The 20,638-nt window shown below is 43.0% G+C and overlaps 1 protein-coding gene across 1 annotated transcript in view; it reads left to right on the top strand.

Moving 5' to 3' along the window:
- Positions 1 to 13,875, top strand: part of CRAMP1 (cramped chromatin regulator homolog 1) — a 45,908-nt gene extending 32,033 nt beyond the window's left edge. The window contains exons 11-21 of the mRNA XM_058815795.1: positions 960 to 1,134; positions 3,295 to 3,476; positions 4,137 to 4,211; positions 5,430 to 5,511; positions 6,200 to 6,304; positions 6,942 to 7,120; positions 7,659 to 7,727; positions 9,029 to 9,263; positions 9,588 to 9,752; positions 10,407 to 10,552; positions 12,569 to 13,875. Coding sequence (XP_058671778.1) covers positions 960 to 1,134; positions 3,295 to 3,476; positions 4,137 to 4,211; positions 5,430 to 5,511; positions 6,200 to 6,304; positions 6,942 to 7,120; positions 7,659 to 7,727; positions 9,029 to 9,263; positions 9,588 to 9,752; positions 10,407 to 10,552; positions 12,569 to 12,733 — 1,578 coding nt within the window. The 3' untranslated portion in view covers positions 12,734 to 13,875. The remainder of the gene's footprint in view (positions 1 to 959; positions 1,135 to 3,294; positions 3,477 to 4,136; positions 4,212 to 5,429; positions 5,512 to 6,199; positions 6,305 to 6,941; positions 7,121 to 7,658; positions 7,728 to 9,028; positions 9,264 to 9,587; positions 9,753 to 10,406; positions 10,553 to 12,568) is intronic.
- The last annotated feature ends 6,763 nt before the right edge of the window (positions 13,876 to 20,638 follow it).

Genomic DNA, 20,638 nt, shown 5'->3' with positions numbered 1-20,638 from the left:
TGTACATTCCAGCAAAAAAAAAAAAAAAAGGAACACAACCTTTAATTTGTCAAATACCACTTTATTTTCACTGTTTTTCAGAAAAACATATTCTCCTTGAAACATGAACATTGTGGCACTGATATTGCAAAGGCCAGGAAGATATTTACAGCCTCACTGAAAGCACTGTAGATGTCTTGAAAGTTGCATTTCATCAAATAATGACAGGAACTATGGTATTTTTGCCACAGGATATTTTAAGAGGAAGGATTGATTGTGTGCATGCCTGCTATTTTCTCCAGATAATCTGTAACAGCCAAAGCAGCCAGCTGTGCTGTGGTTCATTCTTTAAATGAAAATCATCAGCATAAAATAAACTCTGAAGTGGCATTGCAGTTGAGCAGTGGGTGTAATTTTAAGCCTGTGATTGCTTAAAATTAATTTAAAAGGGAGGGTTTTCTAGAAGACAGTTTAAATAACTTAATGAAACAACTGGATAGGCCTGTAAAATTATCGATGCGCATGTGTCTCTTGTTAGTGCTGTGTTACAGTGTGAAAGAGAAGGGAAAAAATTCAAAATTCTACTTGATTAGAATTAAGAGAGAATTAAAATGTTTTTGTCTGCTCTCACCAGAGCAGCCCTCTCTATGGAGTTTATGAAAAATAGCTTTGCACTGAATTAAAACCAACACTGTTTTTTTCTCTTTTCTTTCTATCCCACGGTGATCCAGCACATTGTGTGAAGCTTGTTGAATGTCAACTCAATTGTAACATAAATTAATGTATTGAATTGGTGACATCCAACAATGCTAAGTGGGCAGGAAGGTAATTTCAGCTGTCCCTCATGCCCACTAGGAGATACTGCTTACAGTACTTTAAGGTGTTGTAGCATGTCAGATTTTAAGTCTTCCTAAGTACAGTGAGTTTCACAATACATTTGTTGTACCAGCACAAAATGTTCATTTAATGTGCATTTTCAGATGCCCGAGATGAGCTCTATTGCCACGTCACCCATAAAGCCTGCTCAGGAGGAGCAGGCCCTGACTCCCCCGGGAAAGGTGATTGCCATCAACGCCAGGAGCCCTGGCTGCGCGCGGAACCAGTCTGCCCTTCGCAACAAGACTTTTTCTCCTGGTGCTGCTTCCAGCTCCTCAGGTGAGTATTCCTAAAAATGGACTTGATGAAATCAACTCACTAATACCTCACACCATAATGAGAACTTCCCAGAGATAAAACACTGGAAGAAATATTTCTTAGGAACTTCACTGTCTGAGAACATCGGTGTGTGCTAATTTGCTTTAGAATTGGCCTAAGTCCAGTGCTGCTTTGAATCTTGAATAACAATGCACATCAGTAATGCAGTTCACAATCCAGAAGAACTCTCCTTGGTCACTCTTAGAGAAGATGCTTGGGTTTTTTTGGGAGCTGTGTCATGGTTTAGTCCCAGACAGCAACTCAGCCCCATGCAGCTGCTTAGTTACTCCCCTCTGGTGGAATGGGGGAGAACTGAAAGAGTAAAACTGAGAGAACTCGTGGTTTGAAATAAAAACAGTTTATTAGGGAAAGCAAATGCTGTGCATGCAAAGCAGAGCAAGGAATTTGTTCCCTGCTTCCCCTGGGCAGGCAGGTGTTCAACCATCCACAAGACAGCAGGGCTGCATCATATGTAACAGTAACTTGGGAAGGCAAATGCTGTCACTCTGAATGTCCACCCCATTCCTCCTTCTTTCCCCAGCTCCTTATGCTAAGCATGACCCCCCCATGGTGTGGGATATCACTGTGGTCAGCTGGGATCAGCTGTCCTGGCTGTGCCCCCTCACTGGCAGTGTGGGGTGAGGAGCAGCAAAGGCCTTGACCAGTGTAAGTCCTGCTCAGGAGTAACTAAAGCATCTCTGAGTTATGAGCACTGTTTGCAACGCAAATCCAAAACTGCCACTGAAGAAAATTGACCCCCTCCCAGCCTGAACCAGTACATGCTGACTGGCACAAGGTGTGAGATCTCAAGAGAATATCAGCTTACAAAACAGGCAAGTAAATGCCCAGTGTAAAATCTGTTGATAAATATTTACTGAAAATTTTCTGTGCCATCTTGCCACTATAGGTTTAAATTAAATATTAGGAAGAAATTCTTCCCTGTGAGGGTGGTGAGGCCCTGGCACAGGTTGCCCAGAGAAGTTGTGTCTGCCCCGGATGCCTGGCAGTATTCAAGACCAGGTTGGATGGGGCTTGGAGCAACCTGGGATAGTGAAGTTGTCCCTGCCCATGACAGAGGGTGGAATGAGATGAGCTTCAAGGTCTCTTCCGACCCAAATCAGTTGTGTGATTCTATGATTATAAGATAGAGAATGATTATGAACTGCCTTTTCTTTAGTAGGAGGTATGGCTGCTGTAACCTGCAGCCATGGCAGGCCAAGAATTTTGGTTCTGTGCTTCAGCCCAGTTGCATTTGCCACCAAATGTTTATGCCTTCAGGAAAGTTTGTGATGGTGCTGGGATTACTGGGCCCAGTTGTGATTTTTAGGCAGTCCTTTTCACACCCCTGCTCTGAGAAGCAGTGAACCCAGGAGCAGGTTAACTGGGTTAACTGGTGCTGGTAAGCACCTGTGTGGATCTTGGCTACCTCAGAGTGACAGGCCAACAATGCTGGCTTTCATCCAAGCTGGCTGTGTGCAGAAGGAAATCCTACCACATTTTTTTTAAACTTAAACATAAATAGAGAAGTTTCACTCAGACAAGTTACCATTATTTCACTGTGCCAGATGTATTTTGAAGACAGACTGTCTTTGGGAAGGTCTTTGGTAAATTGATCTCCGCTCCAACACCAGATTGATATTATTGGGATTCCACTTCAAATTACTATAGGGAAAGAAGCGGTGTGTAAATAAATCATAAACACTGTAAAATGGCTCTGTGTTTGTATTATCTTCCCCTACATAAGAAATGGTAGATATAGTTTGTTTACTGGGATAGGCCCTCAGGTATGCCTACAAGCCGAACAGATAAACTGATTATCACAGCCTATGTGGGGCTGAAAATAGGGCTTCAATTCTAGTTTCTTCAGTAGTGTACAATTACATTGACTCCCATACTTCCAAGAATTCAAAGCAAGTGAATATTAGTGGTGTTCATAGCAGGTAAATACTGTCAGTTTGCAGGTGGGACAACTGAAATATGGAAATATTCCTGATTTTGGAAACAGCTGGTGACAAAGCCCGAATCCTTAAGTCCCAGCTCTCTACGACCCTTCAGCTACTAAAGAGTTATTTCTTTTTGTTTTCACTTTATTTAATTTAAATTGCTGTTAAAATATTCTAGGTTTGAGAAACCTCCCTAGACCTCTCTTGGTGGCTAGTCCTTCAAGTTCTGGGAGCACAGAGGCCGACAGTGGGCTGTTTGCAGTCCCTACAACCTTGCCCCCCAATAGCCGCCATGGGAAACTGTTCCTGCCCAGCAAGGAAGCAGAGCTGACCTTCCGGCAGCACCTGGACACCATCAGTGTAAGTGAGAGGACTGAACAGAAAATGCAGCATGGTGTGCATGAGCCAGCTTCCAGGAGGTATCACAGGGATGCTGAATTCCTCAGAAAGTATGGGCTGCCTTGTGAAGCCGTGCTTCTTATCATGTTTAAGTTTAACATTGTATTAAATGAGCTGAGTGAGATTTTAACTGTGTAACTGTGCTTTGAAGTGACATTACCTGTTCGGATAATTCAGGTAATTCAAATCTGAATACCATCCCACAGCTTGATGACACTTATTTGCTGTCTAATTAAGTTGCTCCAGCAAATATATGTGCTAGATTTAGCAAAAAACTTATCCCCTTCTGATGTGTAGCTATTTTTAACATAGCCTCATTGCTGTAAATTCTAATTTTTATGTACACAATCTCAGTAAGAATTTTGTAGGAAGCTGAAGTAGTTGGTAATGAAATGGCTTTTTGGGACAAAGCTTTATCTCCATAAAAAAAGAAGAAGAAATACATCCTTGGTGGAAAATATTCTGACTCTAGCAGGAAGGATATTGTGCTATCTGAAACAAAACATATTATTCTGGTTAATTCTTAAATCATCTTTATCAAAAATAAGAATTTGGGGGATATAATTTATTCTGTTCCTGGATGCTTAAAATACTTGTAATGCATTTCCTGTTGTTGTCCAGATGCAGTCGGACTTCTTCCTTCCGAAGCCCAGGAAGCTGCGGAACAGGCACTTGCGGAAGCCACTGGTAGTACAGGTCAGAGCAAAGTGTAAATGCCTGTTTTGCTCCCTGAGGATCAGTAAGGCTGTAGTAATTTGTACATAACAAAAAAACCCCCTGAATTTCCCTCATGCATCCACTGGAAATATAAAGCTGAAATTATGAAGGAATAAACACTTCAGTCTCTAGTGTAACTTGCCATGTTACATTCCCTGTATGAAGAATATCAACAACAGTGGAAGTCCAGTGCCTAAGGTAGTTTGGAGAAATAAAAAAGCCTCTGGAAGAGGCTTTTGAAACCTGGAAGCAGGTTCTGCTACCTGGGCCTTCTGGCACTGAGGCGTAGGCAGTGTTGTCCCTGTACTGTCCTGTGCTGGCAGTGTTGGAGCTGGCAGCCCTCTTAACTACAAAATTTTCCTTTATATCCTTTTCCTGCTTCCTGCTCAGTAGTGGCTGTTAAACTGTGGTGGATATAAGCTTCTGTAGTGAAATAAGCCATAACACATGCTGAAAGAACAATGATTCTTGGGGGAAAATGGGACTTGGAAAAAGATGCATGGAAGGAATGGCCGATTATTGTGGTGCTTTGGTGACAGACAGGTATTACCCTCCTTCAGACTGCTCTGTTAACCCTGGGAAAAGGCACATGTGACAGGGACACCAGAGGCAGGTGAGAAAAAAGAAATCTGAAACCTGATTAATAGTAACCTGGGGAAAACAAAGTTCACAAGTGTCACTATACCATTTTTTTCTCTTCTGTTTTGTATAAGAGTAGGGGATGCAGAAATCACCCCTGGACTATTTTTGATCCTGACATCTTCAGATCTGGGCAGTTTCATGTGTTTTAAGAGCTCCCAAGCACACACAGCTGTCTCGCTCATCTACACTTGCTGAATTTTAAGGGCAGATCAGTTTGTACACAGACTAGGTACCATGCTTAAAATCACTTAAAGAGAAAGATTTGTAAATCACTGCAAGTATAATCAGAGAGGATTGTAGTTCTAATCATCCTTTCTCTGAGAATTTTCCATGTGGAAATACTTTGTTTTAGTAGTTCACAGAGAAAACACATCATTTCTTTCTGCAGCTTTTTTCTCAAGAGCACACTGATCACATTGCTGTGTCTGGTGCATGATAGTAATGCTACAGAAATACTCTGCTATTCTGGAAGGTCTTGTGAATTCCTGCAACTTACACAATGAGTGTTACTCTCTGTGTTTAAATCTGTTCTGGTTTATTGTTTCTCTCACATAGAGAACACTGCTCCCTAGACCGTCTGGAAATCCGTCCCAGCATGTCTGTTCTTTTTCTATCTTATCCAACTCATCCATTACAGGTGAGTCTAGCACTTCTACAAACTGAAAAGTGTCCCTTAAAACTGCATAAAGAGGTAATTTCTAAAAAGAAGAAAATACTCTTTTGAAATGACAGTGTCACTAGCCTTCAGGATGATGGAATTGCTCTCCTGGGTCATTGTGAAGCAAGTTGTGCTTTTTATAAAATTTTTTTCTTCAATTTCCCAAGATTGAAATCACAGAAGAGCAAGGAGTTCTCAACAGGAAGACGAAATTTGGAATAAAATACTTAGATAGGAATTTTTGTTCTGTAGGGTGTAATAATTTGTCTAGATTTTATATTGGACTTAGCCTAGTACCTGGGATACTGTCTAAATTTTATACAGCAAAAGCAATATACTGCCCATATGTCCTTTTCTGCTGGTACACTCTTGAGTACAGTGGTAGTAAGGTGATCCCCCATGAAAAGCAGCATGAGGCCTGAAGGGTTATCTTCACTGACAGTATGAGAGCAGCTCCAATAGCACAGCAGCGCTCGCTGTTGCGTGTCCGTGGCAAGACACTGCTTAGCTCACATCACTATTTTAGTGCTATTCCATCATCTCCACTACTTGCATTCCTGCAGCTTGCTGCTGTTTAGAATTTATTTGCTTCCATTGAATTGTGTTGTGTTCTGCTTTAAAGGTGTTAGATTTCATTTGCCTGACAGGTATTAATGCTTCCCCCCAGGGAGAGGTTCATTTCGGCCAATCCAGTCCTCACTGACTAAAGCTGCTGTTTCTCGTCCAATTGTGCCCAAAGTTCTTCCAACACAGGCCACCAACCATCTGTCTAGTAAGTAATTCTGAATTCTGCAATAAAACCCATGCTGGTGTCTTCCAGGCAGGTACTGTCTCACAGTAGAGAGTGGGTTCTATAATTAGAACAATTAATGAGGTTAAAACAGTGACTGCATCTATGTTTTACCTAGAGAATTCTTTTGAGATGAGAAGACATTCAGATGTTTGAAGTGAATTTTAAAAAGTCTAGGTGAGGTTGACCCTTACAACAACCTACAATTTTTACACAGAGTCTAATCAGAGGCAAGATAACAAAATAAGGCTCTTTTGTTTCTAGACCTCCTCTAGTAACCCATAGAAAATTTCTGGAAATTGCATAATTACTTAGCAATTTGGAGGACAAAAAAAAAAAATAGAAGAATGGAAGGGGAACTGGGATGTTTCTCAGCTATTTTGATATACCTAGTAAGAGGTTGGAACAGGGCAGAAAAGTTAAACATTTTAGCTAAAAGCAGTGTTACACTTGGTGCAGAGAAGCAGCTGACCAGATGATCAGATCATTACCATTGCTGCTTTTTTACATAGGTGCAGTTTTGACTCTGGGTAAGTTTAAAAAAATCATCTTTTAGAGAATCATAACAAAGTGAAGAAGAAGCTTGCAATATGTTTTTTGGTGTTTTGTCTCACCCAAGGTGCTATTGACTTGGCAGCTAAAAGTGCTGGCATTATCCCTGGTAGTCCCATGCCTGTCCTGGATGCAGATGGTTTGCCAGGTGTGTCTTCATTGTCACCGGATGCAGTGCCCACAGTAGTGACAGGGCAGGAGCCAGCAGCAGCACATCAGAATGGAGGCTCCATCACCACTGTGGAGGTCAGAGGCTCTTAAACAAGCTTTTTTCAAGAGCTTAACTGTCTTGTTCTTTCATTGTATAAGAAAGCTGTATTATTATGATTCCTCAGTGAGCTTTCTCCTGGGGCTTGCTGTTAGACACTGCTGTCATGGCAGACCCAGTCTGTGTTGTGTGCTGTGTATTTGGGGTTGAGGGATCAAAGCATCATCTCATTGAATGAATTTCCTTCCTGTAAAATGGGTTGCAGCTGGTAGAGCATTGAACTTGGCAATCCAGAAATCTCGCTTGAAAAAAAAGGATGGCATTTCAGAAATTCAGGAGGGAATCTGGGGCAAAACATGGACTTTTTGGGATTGTATTTGGAATGGAAACACTAATTTCTCCTTGCTGTTTCTTTCATTGAGAGCCAGACACATGTTAGTCCATGTCGTGTTCTGAGGGAGTTGATGTACCATTTTGAAGGACATGAGATATATGAAGAGCACAGATGAATGGTAGTAGGCCTTTATCTCTTCCCTCCCCAGCTGGTCACTCACGTGGTTTCTGTTGTGCTTGCAGGGCTCAGGCTCAGCGTGCCGGGTGCCGTACGTCAGCCTGCCCACCCGGCCCGAGCAGGATGGCTTCCAGGTACGGTGTATGCTGAGGGAACAGTGCTCTGGAATGGGTAATGTTCTGTGAAAATACCACTGGTATTGCTGGTTAAAACTCTGTACTCCCAGGTAATTGTGCACCACTAGTTTCTAGTGGAAGTGAAATCCTTAGCATCTGAAGAAGTTTAAAGAAATTTAGGAAAGCTGCTTAAATATGTGTGTGTGCCATTCCCTAAAATCAAAGTGACGCTGACAGTCCCTGACCTGTGAGGGACAAACAAGCTTTACATATCTCTTAATAGAGTGGAGGAGTTTATAATCACTCTGCTCTATCTATGCACATATTTTAGACATCACAAGGGTTCATTTCAGCAGTTTGCAGTCCTGCTGCCTCCATGTAGCTAAAGGAGAATTATTAGGACTAAAATTGTGATTGTAATGTTAGCATCCTTTCCAGAAACTGTTCACTGTTCATTGTACAGGATCCAGTGAGACATAGGTAGATACTTAAAGAGTAACTGTGATGGCACTATTGTAGGAGTGTTGTCATCCTGTCCCCAGATTCTTTCTCCACTGGGATCCAGGACCTGGTGCTGGATTTTTAGGCCTCAGAATACAGTCTCTTTTTTTCTTCAGTGGAGGCACTTTCCATGCTCACTGTGATGCCTGCATGTGAAAAAAATAGTTTGATTGGAGAGCATAAAGGAGATAAGGATTTGAAAGATGTTAGGACATGAACCTATGAGGCATTTATTATGGTAATGGGGCCTTGGGTTCTGGTTCTTGCTGTTACGACAGCTGTGTATACACTGCATCAAAAAAAAGCTACAGTTCTGCTATGAGGTACTGGTAATGAGACTCCTTAAAGATCAGTTGAATTTTGGAAAGTCTGGCTGTAAAAAGTGAATAAATGTGAGTTACCAGTTTAAAATATTGTGTATTCCCTTCCAGAAGTTGAAGGGTTTGCCTACACAAAGTCAAATTAATACATATTTATTGGGAGCTGTCTTGTAGATATATCAGAACTATGTTAATTTTAAGATTATGCTTGTTCTGTTATGTAGGCTGTCTTTGGAATGTTACAGATTCATATTTTTTCAGATTATTTGGCAGGATATGGGCTGAAGCATGTTTGTTTATGCTTACAGGTACTTTTCATTAAAATAATACAGATTTATTATATAAATAGTATATTCCTCTAATTTAGGCATAATATCTACTGGATTTTTTCCCTTAGAAGCCTGGTTGTAATCTGATACTCAGGAGCCAAAATGTGCCTTTTTAGTTTCCTGAGTTCTTAATAAATTTATGAACACTTAATTCCATTTTTTGTAACAGGGTGCATCAGTCCTTTCTATGCCAGAACTGGCCAAGACTTCTCTCCAGAATGGTCTGTCCACCCCTCCTCTTCCCTCATCAGAAGCTTCCAGTACTCGGCTCTCTCCTCCCAATGTTTCTGCTCTCTTGGATATTTCCCTGCCTGGACCACCTGAGGATGTGCTTTCCCAAGGCGAACCTGCCACTCAGATCAGTGATTCCATCATTGAAATAGCCATTAGCTCTGGCCAATACAGTAAGTCTAAGACTAGCTAAAGTCTGCCTATCAACTTCAAAAAAAATTCCTGACATCTTACATAGCAGCGGAAACTTTTCCAGGAAGGAGTTCTTGGGTTATGAGGTTTTTGTGGGTTTGTTTTTTGTTTGTTTGTTTGTTTGTTTCCAAATATCTGTTGGAAATAAAATTCTGTGCCCGGCCTTTATTTTCTAGCAAATATGGGGCAGGGGGAGGTTGTTGTTGTTGTTTGGGTTTTTTTTTCCTTTCTAAACAAAAATTGTTGCAGTGTCCTGTAATTTTACCATATTGACTGAATTCGTGATCCCCGACATCGGCTTACAGGTGAAGGTGTTTCTCTCTCTCCTGCAAAGCTGAATGGCAGTGACAGCTCCAAAAGTCTTCCATCCCCATCCAGTAGTCCTCAGCAGAACTGGATTGCATCTCCCACCCATGATCCCCAGTGGTACCCCAATGACTCCACAGACTCCTCCCTCAGCAGCTTGTTCTGTAAGTGTCCAGACACAGAGAAGTGCAACCAAAAAACGTTTTCCTGTTAACAAAAAAAACCCCCAACATTGTTTAACAGAAGTGAATCCTTTGAAAAATCGTAAACCCAGTAGGACATTTGTAGAATTATTCCAAATACTTCTTGCTTTCATTTCCATGGTGTTGCCTTGAGTACATTTTCTCTCTCTTTACAAGTCTGTTCCTGAAAAGATCCTATTGCTAGATTGGGGCCCATAGCTTGGGACAAGTAATTCTTTGGCAGTTCCATGTAGTCTGTTTGGAGCCTGACTCATCAGTTAGGGTGAGACATTTGGACTGTTGTGCCAAAATGAACAGATGTCTTTGGCTCTTCTGGTGGAAGAACAGACTTTGTTGTGTGCTTGATAAGTACTATTTAAAAGACATGAGATCACTCACTGGGTTTGGTTGAGGTTTAGTTGTTGAGAGTTTTTTTTTAATTAATAATTCATGGAGCCACTGTAATAAGTCTTCTTACTCTTAGCAGTGTGGTATCAATGCTGGCAACACATAATTTTTAAAAGATGGAAGAAATGGATATCTGTCCTCCATTTTGAATTTCCTTGCCCTTCTTTTTTATCCTCCCAGTTAAGAACACTCAGTGCAGTGACTTACTGATGTGCCTTTTCTTTGTAGCAAGTTTCATCTCCCCAGAGAAGGGACGAAAAATGTTACCAACTCCAGCTGGGAACACCAGTGGCACCTCCTTGCTGGGACCCAGCCTGCTGGATGGAAACTCACGGGACTCCTTTGTGTCGCGGTCCCTGGCAGACGTGGCAGAGGTATGTCAGCAAATTGCACTCAGAGTCTGCTTCCTCTTGCAGTGTTGGAAGTTACAGTTACTGGGTACTGAACCTCAGACCTTCCTGAGATACTTCAAATGCAGAGGGGCTTTGACGCCTGCACTTCAGCTCAGTAGAGAAAAATTACAGTCACAACAGAAAGATGTAAAATTATCTGAGGGCAATTACCCAACCCCAGAGCTGGTGTGAGAAGCTCACCTTCTCACTGCTGTAAGTGCCTTCAACCCAGGTTCTTTTTGCTGAGGGAGGTCATATTCATCTGTTGGATATACTTTTGTTCTGACAGAGAAAAATTCAATCATTCTGTTGTGTGTGTCCTGCTTTGTAGAGCAAGAACTGAAAGTGCCAAAGATAAGAGCAAGATTAATAGTGACGCAGCTACAATACAGTTGGAAACCTGGTAGGAAAAAATAGATAGGTCCAGAAGGAAGAAGTAGGATGTGGCTAATAACAAGTCACTTGAGAGGATGGAAGAAGGTTCTGTGCTACTGAATTACTTGTCTCTGTTGGCAGAGGTATCCCTTTGTTTTGAACTCTTCTGAAGGGGTAGAATGAAGCCCAGCAGTTTTTAAGGCTGTGACACACTCAAGGACAGAGCTCCCTTTCAGAGGTACAGACAGGAAGAATGAGCTGCAGGAACACTATGCAGCTTAGCAAAGAAAATGCAAAGTCCTGCCCTAGGAAGGGACTAAGGAATAACCCCACAGCAGTATCAGCTGGGTATTGGCTGCCTGGGAAGCGTCTCTGCTGTACCTCAGATGTGAGCTGAGCATGATCCAGAGGGTGGATCCAAAGGTGTGGAACCAAAGGTGAATGATCTCATGAGCTGTTTTTAACAGGAGCATGGCAAAACGGTGATGGGAGGTGGGAGAAACAAGCAAAAGCTGAACTGAGAAAGGTTCTGCTTTACCTATAGAAAACTTCACTTCGGCAATAGGCAGGCAAGGAAACAAGTTTCCCAGAAATGTTATGCAGTGACTGTCTTCAGAGCTTTCCAGGGCTCACATCAATAAAGCTCCAAGTGAGCTGGTCTATCCTTATAGGTGAATCTGCTTTGAGCAGGTGGTTGAATTAGACCTGTTCAGATCCCTTCCAGTCTCAGTTATCCCACAGTTTACTTACTAAACTCATTACAACATCACATAACTTGTAATTTCTTGGGGACTTTCCCTTATGGAAGGAATGTGTCATTTCTCTACTCCCCTTTGGATTTGGATAAGGAGGTTCTGTACAGACCATGTAACCAGGAGCTGCAGCAAGCTTATGCTGACTTAGTGTGACATTAGCAGCTTCAGACCTGAAACACAGATCCACTTCTCACATAAATATGAAGATTCTGTTTGCTTGGTGGTAAGAAGTTGTCAAGGTGTGTTCTAATTAAAGAAATATAATTTATTTGCATGGTTTTGAAATTACATTGGAGCCCTCAATATTACCAACTCCCTTTAGAAGAAAATGAGGTAAGCCTCCATGTTATGCACAGGTGAGCAGCTCTTGTGGCAGAGGTAATATCTTTAGATCATCTACCTGTGCACCTTAATGCTAAATTGGAGCAGGTAAGATCCATTGAGACTATAGGTGGTTAGGCTTTTTAGAAACTTCCATTTAGTTGTGGATGAGAAGAGCTGTTCTCTAACTCAGGTCAAGTGAGATAAAGTGTCTCTTTCATATGAGGAGAGGCTGGGAAGGAAGCTGAGGGAGCCAGACACTTCTCAGAATGAGAGGCTGCAAGCAAAAAAAGTAAATTCCACCTGAAGACAAGAGATCTGTTTTGAGGTAATGAGGCATGGAAACAGGATACCCAGAGAGTTTTGGAATGTCTGTGCATGGGGATAATTCAACACCTGCCAAGATCCAGGGCAGCCTGTTCTAAGCTGACCCTGCTCAAGTGAGATGGTTGGATAAAATGCTCCCAGGATGTCCCTTCCAACCTCAGTTATTCCATGAAATTGCCACTGACATGTAGCTCATCTCTTCTCTCCTTGTCTCTTCCAGGTGGTGGATTCCCAGCTGGCTTGCATGATGAATGAGAACAGCATAGATTACATATCTCGCTTTAATGACCTTGCCCAGGAGCTGTCCATACCTGAGCCCACTCGCAGGGAGATCCTGTTTGATGGAGGAGGTGGTGGTCCCCCGACTGGGGATCTGTCACAGTAAGGAAATGACCAGCAGGCTGGTGCAGACTGTTCAGCTAAGTTGGAGCTTGCAGAGCTGGAACTTGATGAGGGAGCAGCTGAGTCTGAGTTGTCCCTGTCCTGTGTGCTTCTTTCTAACTGAGAAGCATTGGTTTCAAAGGTCTCAAGAAATACTTGCAAGTCCTGGAATGTGCAATATGCTGGCAACAACAGAACATGGAATAAGGTTACAGAAGATAGTGTGTCCCTGCATCAGCAATGTAAGATTGCAGGTTTGTGGGACAGTCCTGGACTTGTACTTTGGAATAGCCTAAGCAAGCAGCTCAAGCATCTCAAGTGCCACAAGCTCCTGTTTATGAATTATTGTTTGCGTAGTGATCAAAATGCCATGCCTTCTGATCCCCATGAAAGCTGTGGAGGATAAGGGTAGGTGTGGGTAGGGGAACCATTGTGTATCTTGACACGTCCTAGTTGGCAGCTTTCTTACCATTCAGTCAAACTGAAGTTTTTGCACTCTGTTCAGGGCACTGCCACTCCTCGATGCTATGTTCCTACAGACCACTCTGTTCCTTTGGCTCTTTGACCATTCCAGTGGGGCTCACACCTGCTTGCTTGTTTGGTAGGGAAGCTCTGTTCTGCCCTCCTCCCATGCTGCTTGGATCCCCTACTTTTAAACCCCATCACATCGCAATCATTATCATCACCCTGACTGCACTCATATTCTTAACCTTTGAGATTCTTCAGCACATTGCACAGTTCACCCTGTGAGTGAAAGAGTGCTTTATTGCTCTCCCTGAAGAACAGTTGCTTTTTAGGTCTGGAAACATGGCAAAAGAGCTTATGCTAGGAAAACTCTGTCATAATTAGTCTTGGCTTTGCTGGAAACATGTAAATATTGCCATCTTCACAAAAACTGAGGATTTACCTGGGAGAGGAAATAAGAAAGAATATGGTAATGTGTAGGAACAAATACTAGGTTAATGCTAAAGCAGTTGAGATCAGTTTTGTGTTATGAAGAGAAGTGTCAAGTCCTAGCTTAATCCCTTAGTCCTTCCCTGCTTCCTCTTTCTTCTGTAAACTCTGGGTGCTCTGTAGTACCTCACCATCATTCTTCATTACAGTCACTCCCAGGCATGAGTGGATTTGGCACTCCCTCTTTGAAATCCCTGCGCATTTAATGTTGTGTTTTACTGTGGGAAAAACCCAGATACTGATTCCAGGAGGTTCAACAGGATAGCAAGTTAATAGTTAATCCTCCTCTCCTCTCCTCTCCTCTCCTCTCCTCTCCTCTCCTCTCCTCTCCTCTCCTCTCCTCTCCTCTCCTCTCCTCTCCTCTCCTCTCCTCTCCTCTCCTCTCCTCTCCTCTCCTCTCCTCTCCTCTCCTCTCCTCTCCTCCTGTTGGAGGATATTCCTTGGCTGGTGTGAGTAGATCTGAACTTTTCCAAGGGGCTGCTCCTGTATACACCTCAACCTTGTGTTAATAATGAGCAAACAAACCTTCTCCATCCCATAGGCTGTTATCATGGGTTCATTTCCTAACTTGCACTATACTTGGTGGATGTAGTTCTGCCTGCCTTTAGCTACTCATAGGAGGCATTTCTTTGACTGGGAGTCTATTGTAACTTGCTCACAATGCACTGACTGCTGTTTGCCCAGTCCCTTCACTCTGCTTTAGGCAAATGATTTTTAGCTTCTACAGAGTTGGTCTTGTGTTTTATGTCATTAGGAGAAAATTGAACAAGTTTTCTGATGCACACAGAGCCTAGTTTGAGAATTCTGATCGAATTGTCAGAAAATCACATAAACCTGGAATAGGAAAAGTTGAAGGCTGTCACAGAAATGAATGCTGGGGCCTGTTTTGTTCTGAGCATTCTGCCTTGGTATGGAGAAGACACCTGTTACTCTCAAGAGTCATGCCCACTAAAACTTTTCAGTTTTACTTATAATTTAGCTGTGTTATGGTTTGGACTTTCCCAGATTTTCCTTCTTGGTTTTGGGTTCCTACATTACTAATGCTGATTATTCTATATGCTGTGTCTCCAGAAATCCTTCAGATTTGCAGGACAAAAGTAGAAGGCACCTACTATGGCTGTGGATTACAGAACGTGCAGGAGGAAATGTGTTACATTCTAATCAAGTACTGTCTAAAAAGAAATCTGAACTCTCATTCTTAAACTTCTAAATACTGCAAAAGTAACGTCAGGGTCTCCAGTGTATCTGTAACTTGACAAACTTTTCATCTTCCCTACTGATGCTGGTAAGACAGTGGATATGACACTGGGTTTGGCTCTGAAGTTGCCTAGAATAAAGACCAGTGTTGCTGTACCTGCTGCAGGAGTGGAGAGCAGAGCACTTCATCCTAATCCATGAAGGCTTTTTGCCTGCGATACAAGGAGCTGTCAGCTGCCTTGCCTCAGCATACCCAGGGGGAAGGACCCAGCTGCAGAATGAAGGCAGAACAGGTGGCTATTTTTGATGATGCCGTGACATCAGAAAACTTCTAATACCCTGAACCTTTGCAAGTGGCCTTGAACCACCCAGTAATAACAGAGTATAAATGACAGAAATCAGTTCAACACTCAGAAGGTTGGGTTAGAAGTGTTTGGCGTCAGCCCCTTAAAAGTTGGCATTATGAAGCAGAGTTTGATTTCAGAAATGTAATGCATTACAAACTGCTTTTTAAGAATAAAGCCCTTTGAGGAAAAGGGAAGAACTTAAGAATAATTAAGATCATTGTGGTAATTCTGAATTGATGCAGTATCTGTTACCCTTACTATATGAAAGGCCATTTAAACACATTTCTGATCAGACCAGCTCTAGATTTTAGGTGAACGTCCTTTACAATAGTGGTCATCATCAGTTTGTGCCTGAGACTGCTAAGGAGGTGGTGTACACACACACACACACACACACACACACACACACACACACACGCACAGATGGCCGGGAAGGTGGTAATACTCAAAATTTCTTCAATTTTAATTATTTCAGCTTCCCCAACAACAGTAACAAAATCTAAATGAGGGACAATGTCAGGCTAAGCAGACATCCAAGCAAGTAACACTGAATTGCACACAGTATCATTTGTGACTTCATTAGATTAGTACCTTCCTGGAGCACTGTGAGGTGTTGGAGAGGACTAAGGGACACGAACAGTCTCCAGGTCTAGGATTAACTGCTCTAGGCTTTTCCCTCTCAGTGACCATAAGGCAGTTGTGAGTAGCTGACAAGGTAAATGACAGAAGGTTGGGTGTCTCATCACCATGGGCTGGGTGCAGAGCAGTACCATAGCCCAAGGCTGGATCCACCCAGGTGTGTGTGCACACATTGACAGAGATCTGTACAGGGTGTTGCATTCTGATCACTCATACAATCCATTTTATACTGCATCCCTAAATCTACTAAGCATAGGAATAGTAATTATTTTTCATATATCATTGTTAAGCCTTTTTTTGACACCCTCTGTATTTTTAAATTGAATTAAATGGCATGATTCAAATCTAACTTATAAAGACATCTCTTTTACTGACAGCAGATCCCAGAGTGGAAATTCAGTTGCAGTTTGTTTTCTACGCTCAGACTTCAGAAGCATTTATAAGGAAAGTACTGCACTTTTTTTAACCTTTTCAAACCTTTCAGTCTGTTAATTTCACAGCAAGTTGTAAATGTTACCTAAGTGAAACCTTGGCAAGCACTACGGCAATAAGTTATCATTAATTATTGAACATGATAACTGCTTTAGAGCTTATGGTTCTGGCAGCAGAATGTAATGCTGTTTCTTTTAATAATAGTTAAGCCATATCATCTAAGGTTTCTGGCTTGTTTGAGATGTGAATTTGTTTTATAGATTATAAATATACCTATATAGTGTATGTATAAAGCAAAATGCCTGTCCTTACTGATTATTTTTTGTACCATACTGTAAATTATATTATTTATTCTTTACCAATTTTGGAAAAAGGTGTTTTGGTTATTTAATATAATATACAAAAGCTGTTAAACTTCTTCTGTTTAAATTTCCAATTCAACTTGTAAAGCTGTTTTTATTCTTGTGCATAAATACATACTAATACTTGGTCTAACTTGTGTCCAGTGTATTCCTTGCTGTTCATGTCCTCTCCGATTTTTTTTCATTTAAGCTTTATTTACATGATCATGGCCTTGTTGGGGGTGGGAGTTAAGATTTTTCCATAAGGCCAAGTCTTTCAGGGTGATTTAATTGCAGTGAAATCAGTTGCCTAACTCCCATTGGCATCTCCCATCCCCAGAATTTTGATGATTCTCAACATGATCAGAGAAAATTTTGGTAGGGTTGTTTTTGCTTTATACCTTCCATTCTCAGTAGTGTCTGCTCATGCTGAGCTTCAGAAATGTGGCAAACCAGAGGGCTGGTTATCATGAATGGCCTGTCTTGGGCTATGGGTACCAGAAACAAGGGGAAGAAAGAGAGAATAACAAACAAGACAACCACCAAAAAAATTCCAACCACCACCAAGAAGGTACAATAAAAATGATAGTGTATACCTTGGGGGTTTTATTTTTTTTTTCCTCTATTCAGAGTTTCAGATAGGCAGAGACTTGGCTGTGGAGGTTGCATTCAGGCCATCATGTTTTATGCAGCCACTACCAGAAACACCTTTTCACCCTAGGACACTCAAGGACAGGAAGCCCTGATAGGGTTGCGTAGTCTATCTTCAGAGCTTTCAAAGATAAAACTAACTAAAGCCCATAGAAAGGTGGGCTGAGCTATCACAGCCTGCTTTGGGCAAGTTGGGCTCAAGGCCTGAAGTTCCTGTGATCTAGGTCAGTAACTAACTCCTTTTTGTACACTTTTAGGATTTTGGTGTCTAGGACATACAAAAAGGCAGCTTTAATGTTGCACTAAGTACAAGTGTATAATTGATCAGAAATGAAGAATGTTCTAAAAAGCTCAACATAAGTTTTATTAGTATTATTTTGATACTTCCTTCCCATCTAAAAAGTGCATAGTTATCTCTCCTGCTTGTTTACTGAGAAAATTGGGCTATGACCAAGTTTGAGCTCTTTCTGTGCAGCTTCACCCCTCCACTGGTTGTGAGCTTTCGTCAGTATAAAAGACCTTTACATCTTTTCCACCTTCTGTCAAAGCTGCAACTGAATCCTTCTCACAATTTAGCTAATTGTGCCCTTAATGACCAAAATTTAAGACTGTAAAAACAAAAGGAATGAGTCTGAAAAATTATTAGCAAAACAAGATACTGCACAGTGAAGAAGTTCTTCCTCATGTTTGCATGGAACTTCCTGGGCATCAGTTGGTACCTTTGCCCCTTGATTTACTAGCTGACACCGAAGAGAATAGCCTGGTCCATCCTCTCACTACCCACCTTTTAGATGGGTACGCATTACACATTTAGATGGGTACACATTTCATACACATTAATAAGGTCCCCTCTCAGCCATCTCTTCTCAAGGTCAACTCCCTCAGCCTTTTGTCATTAGAGAGATTCTCCAGGCCCTTGACCAACTTAATCGCACTCTGATAGTGCTCAAGGCACTCCATGTCTCACTTGTACTGTGGGGCCCAGATGTGTACACAATGCTCCAAATGTGGCTTCACCAGGAGTTGAGGGGCAGGATCATCTCCCTCAACCTGCTGGCAATACTCTTTCTAAGCCCTGGACAATATTGCCCTTTTTGGCCCCAAGGCACACAGCTGGTCAGGGACAGATAGCTGTGCACCAGGACACCCAGATCCTACTCTGCAGCACTGCTGTCAAGTGGGTTGGCTCCCAGCCTGTACTGGTGACCAGGGCTGTTCCTCCACAGGTGCAAGACCTGCGTTTCCCCTTGTTGAATTTCAGAAGGTTCTTCTCTACCCACCTCCCTAAGCTGTTGAGGTCCCTCTGAAGGCCTGCAAAACCCTCTGAAATATCAGCCACTCCTTTGTATCAGCAGTGAACTTGCTGAGGACACATCTGCTCTTTCATCCAATCACTGATAAAGTTATACAACACTGAGCCCAGCAGAGAACCCTGGGGGACACTACTAGTGACAGGTGTCCAACCTTACTCTACTACTGATCACGAGCCTCTGGGATCTGCCACGCAGGCGGTTCTCAATCCATCCCACTGTCCACTCATCCAACCCACTTTTCTTGGGTTTGCCTGTGATGAGGGTATTGTGAGGGAAAAGCAAAGTGGGCAAAGAAGAACTTTGCTTGCTTCCCTGAGTATGGATTGCCCTCCACTTGCTTCGCACTTCCCAGCTGGTACCTGCTCTTTGCTGGAGGATGGATAGAGGATCTCCTTTCTTTTGGATGCTCCTGTCTTAGGAAGGCCATGGTCCCACCAGTCTATGTCTCTCTCTGATTTTCTAATACTTCTCAGCCTTTCTAGTTTGTCTTGTAGCTCTACTACCAGGCTGGACAGGTCATCCACTTGGTCTTATCTGATGCTGAAAGAGATTTTTTGAGTTCACTTGAATTAGCAATATGAATTAAGTATTTAAAGTTTAGCCTGTAGAACTATGTGTTGAATTTTAGCCTTTTTACTTAAGAAACCTCTGCCGTGGTGCAAAGGGCATAGGAAAATGCAAATTTCTGAAGTTTCTTGCATAAAGAAAAATACTAGAGAAGACCAAGAGATACTAAAAGCCCAGATAAAGGAACTCCTCTGTCTCCAAGCTAATCAAGGCTGACAGATTACTCAGATAAGCACCAAGGAACCAAAAGCGCATGCGCAAAGGAGAAAAGTTCCGAAGTTCAGTCCTGAGGAAGACCACAATCTTCAGCCTCAGAGACCACCAGAGACCCCCGTGCGACCACCACAGCAAACAAGGCGTGCCCAGAAGGGCGTGGATCTGATTGCCATGGGAGGCGAGAACAGGCGGGGCCAGGGGTTGAATATGCATGGCAAAGTTGTGCAATGTATTGCATATGGAACACCTTTGTGAATAAAGATGTAGGACAGCCCGAGGCTCGGGGCACAAGTTCTCACGACAGCTGTCTCGCTTGTGCCAGGCGCTGACATACATACCCACTTCATAACTACATCTGCTTGTGGAGTTTATTTATTCCGCGTATCGCTTCAGTGCAGCCGCCCATCACTGATACAATTCACTGACAGGCTCAGCCATTGGCTACAGCCTGAAGCCTGGTTGGCTATATGGGTTTTTGCATGGTTTTTTGGGGACTTCAGTCTGAGACTGCATCTTTTTTGGTGAGTTTAGGGGACTCAGTTCCCTGCTGAGCGGGCACCATATATTTGAGTTCTCTCAGCAACCGTGATGACCAGAAAACTGAGCAAACTGCCTGCGCTGCAGCGCCCTTCCCGATCCATGTCCTGTTCGCTTGCCCGGGTCGCCAGCGCTCACTGGAGCGGCTTCGATCTCCCGCACTGAAACGCTCCCTCTGCGCCTGAGGGGCTGCCGGCTGCGGGCGGGGCTCAGGGCGTGCCTCTCGGGTATCCTCGAACTCGGAAACGCTGTGTAGGGCAGCAGGTTACGAAGTCCTCTTTGAGATTATTCCATACTATGATCTTCCTTCTGTTTTCTGCGTTGCACCGCCATTTCGAGGTGAAACCCACAAAAAGTCTCGATTGAAAGGCCGAAGCACGAAGCAAACCACTCTCCGCTACTACAGCCCACACCCCTATCCCACCCCGTCGCATTAAATACACTCCCGCTGCTCGCCCCGCCCTTTCTCCAGCCAATGGCTGTGCAGTTTCCTCTGACGGACGGGCAGAACGACCAATGGAAGACATCAAGGATAAGCGCCGACGCGGGTCCCTTTAAGCTTCCCTCCCTCTGCGAGGCTGGCCGAACAGGCAGGATCTCGAGCGACTTAACTGCCTTCGATAGGCTGCTCGTCATGATGGGCAGCTAAATCGGCCAATAGCCGGGCAAGGCGGGGAGGCCGGCCTCCCCGCGGCGCTGTTGGAGCGGGGCTGCG

This window comes from Ammospiza caudacuta, chromosome 17 (genome assembly GCF_027887145.1).
Source record: "Ammospiza caudacuta isolate bAmmCau1 chromosome 17, bAmmCau1.pri, whole genome shotgun sequence".
NCBI lineage: Eukaryota > Metazoa > Chordata > Aves > Passeriformes > Passerellidae > Ammospiza > Ammospiza caudacuta.
This window is presented reverse-complemented; position numbering and strand designations above follow the sequence as displayed.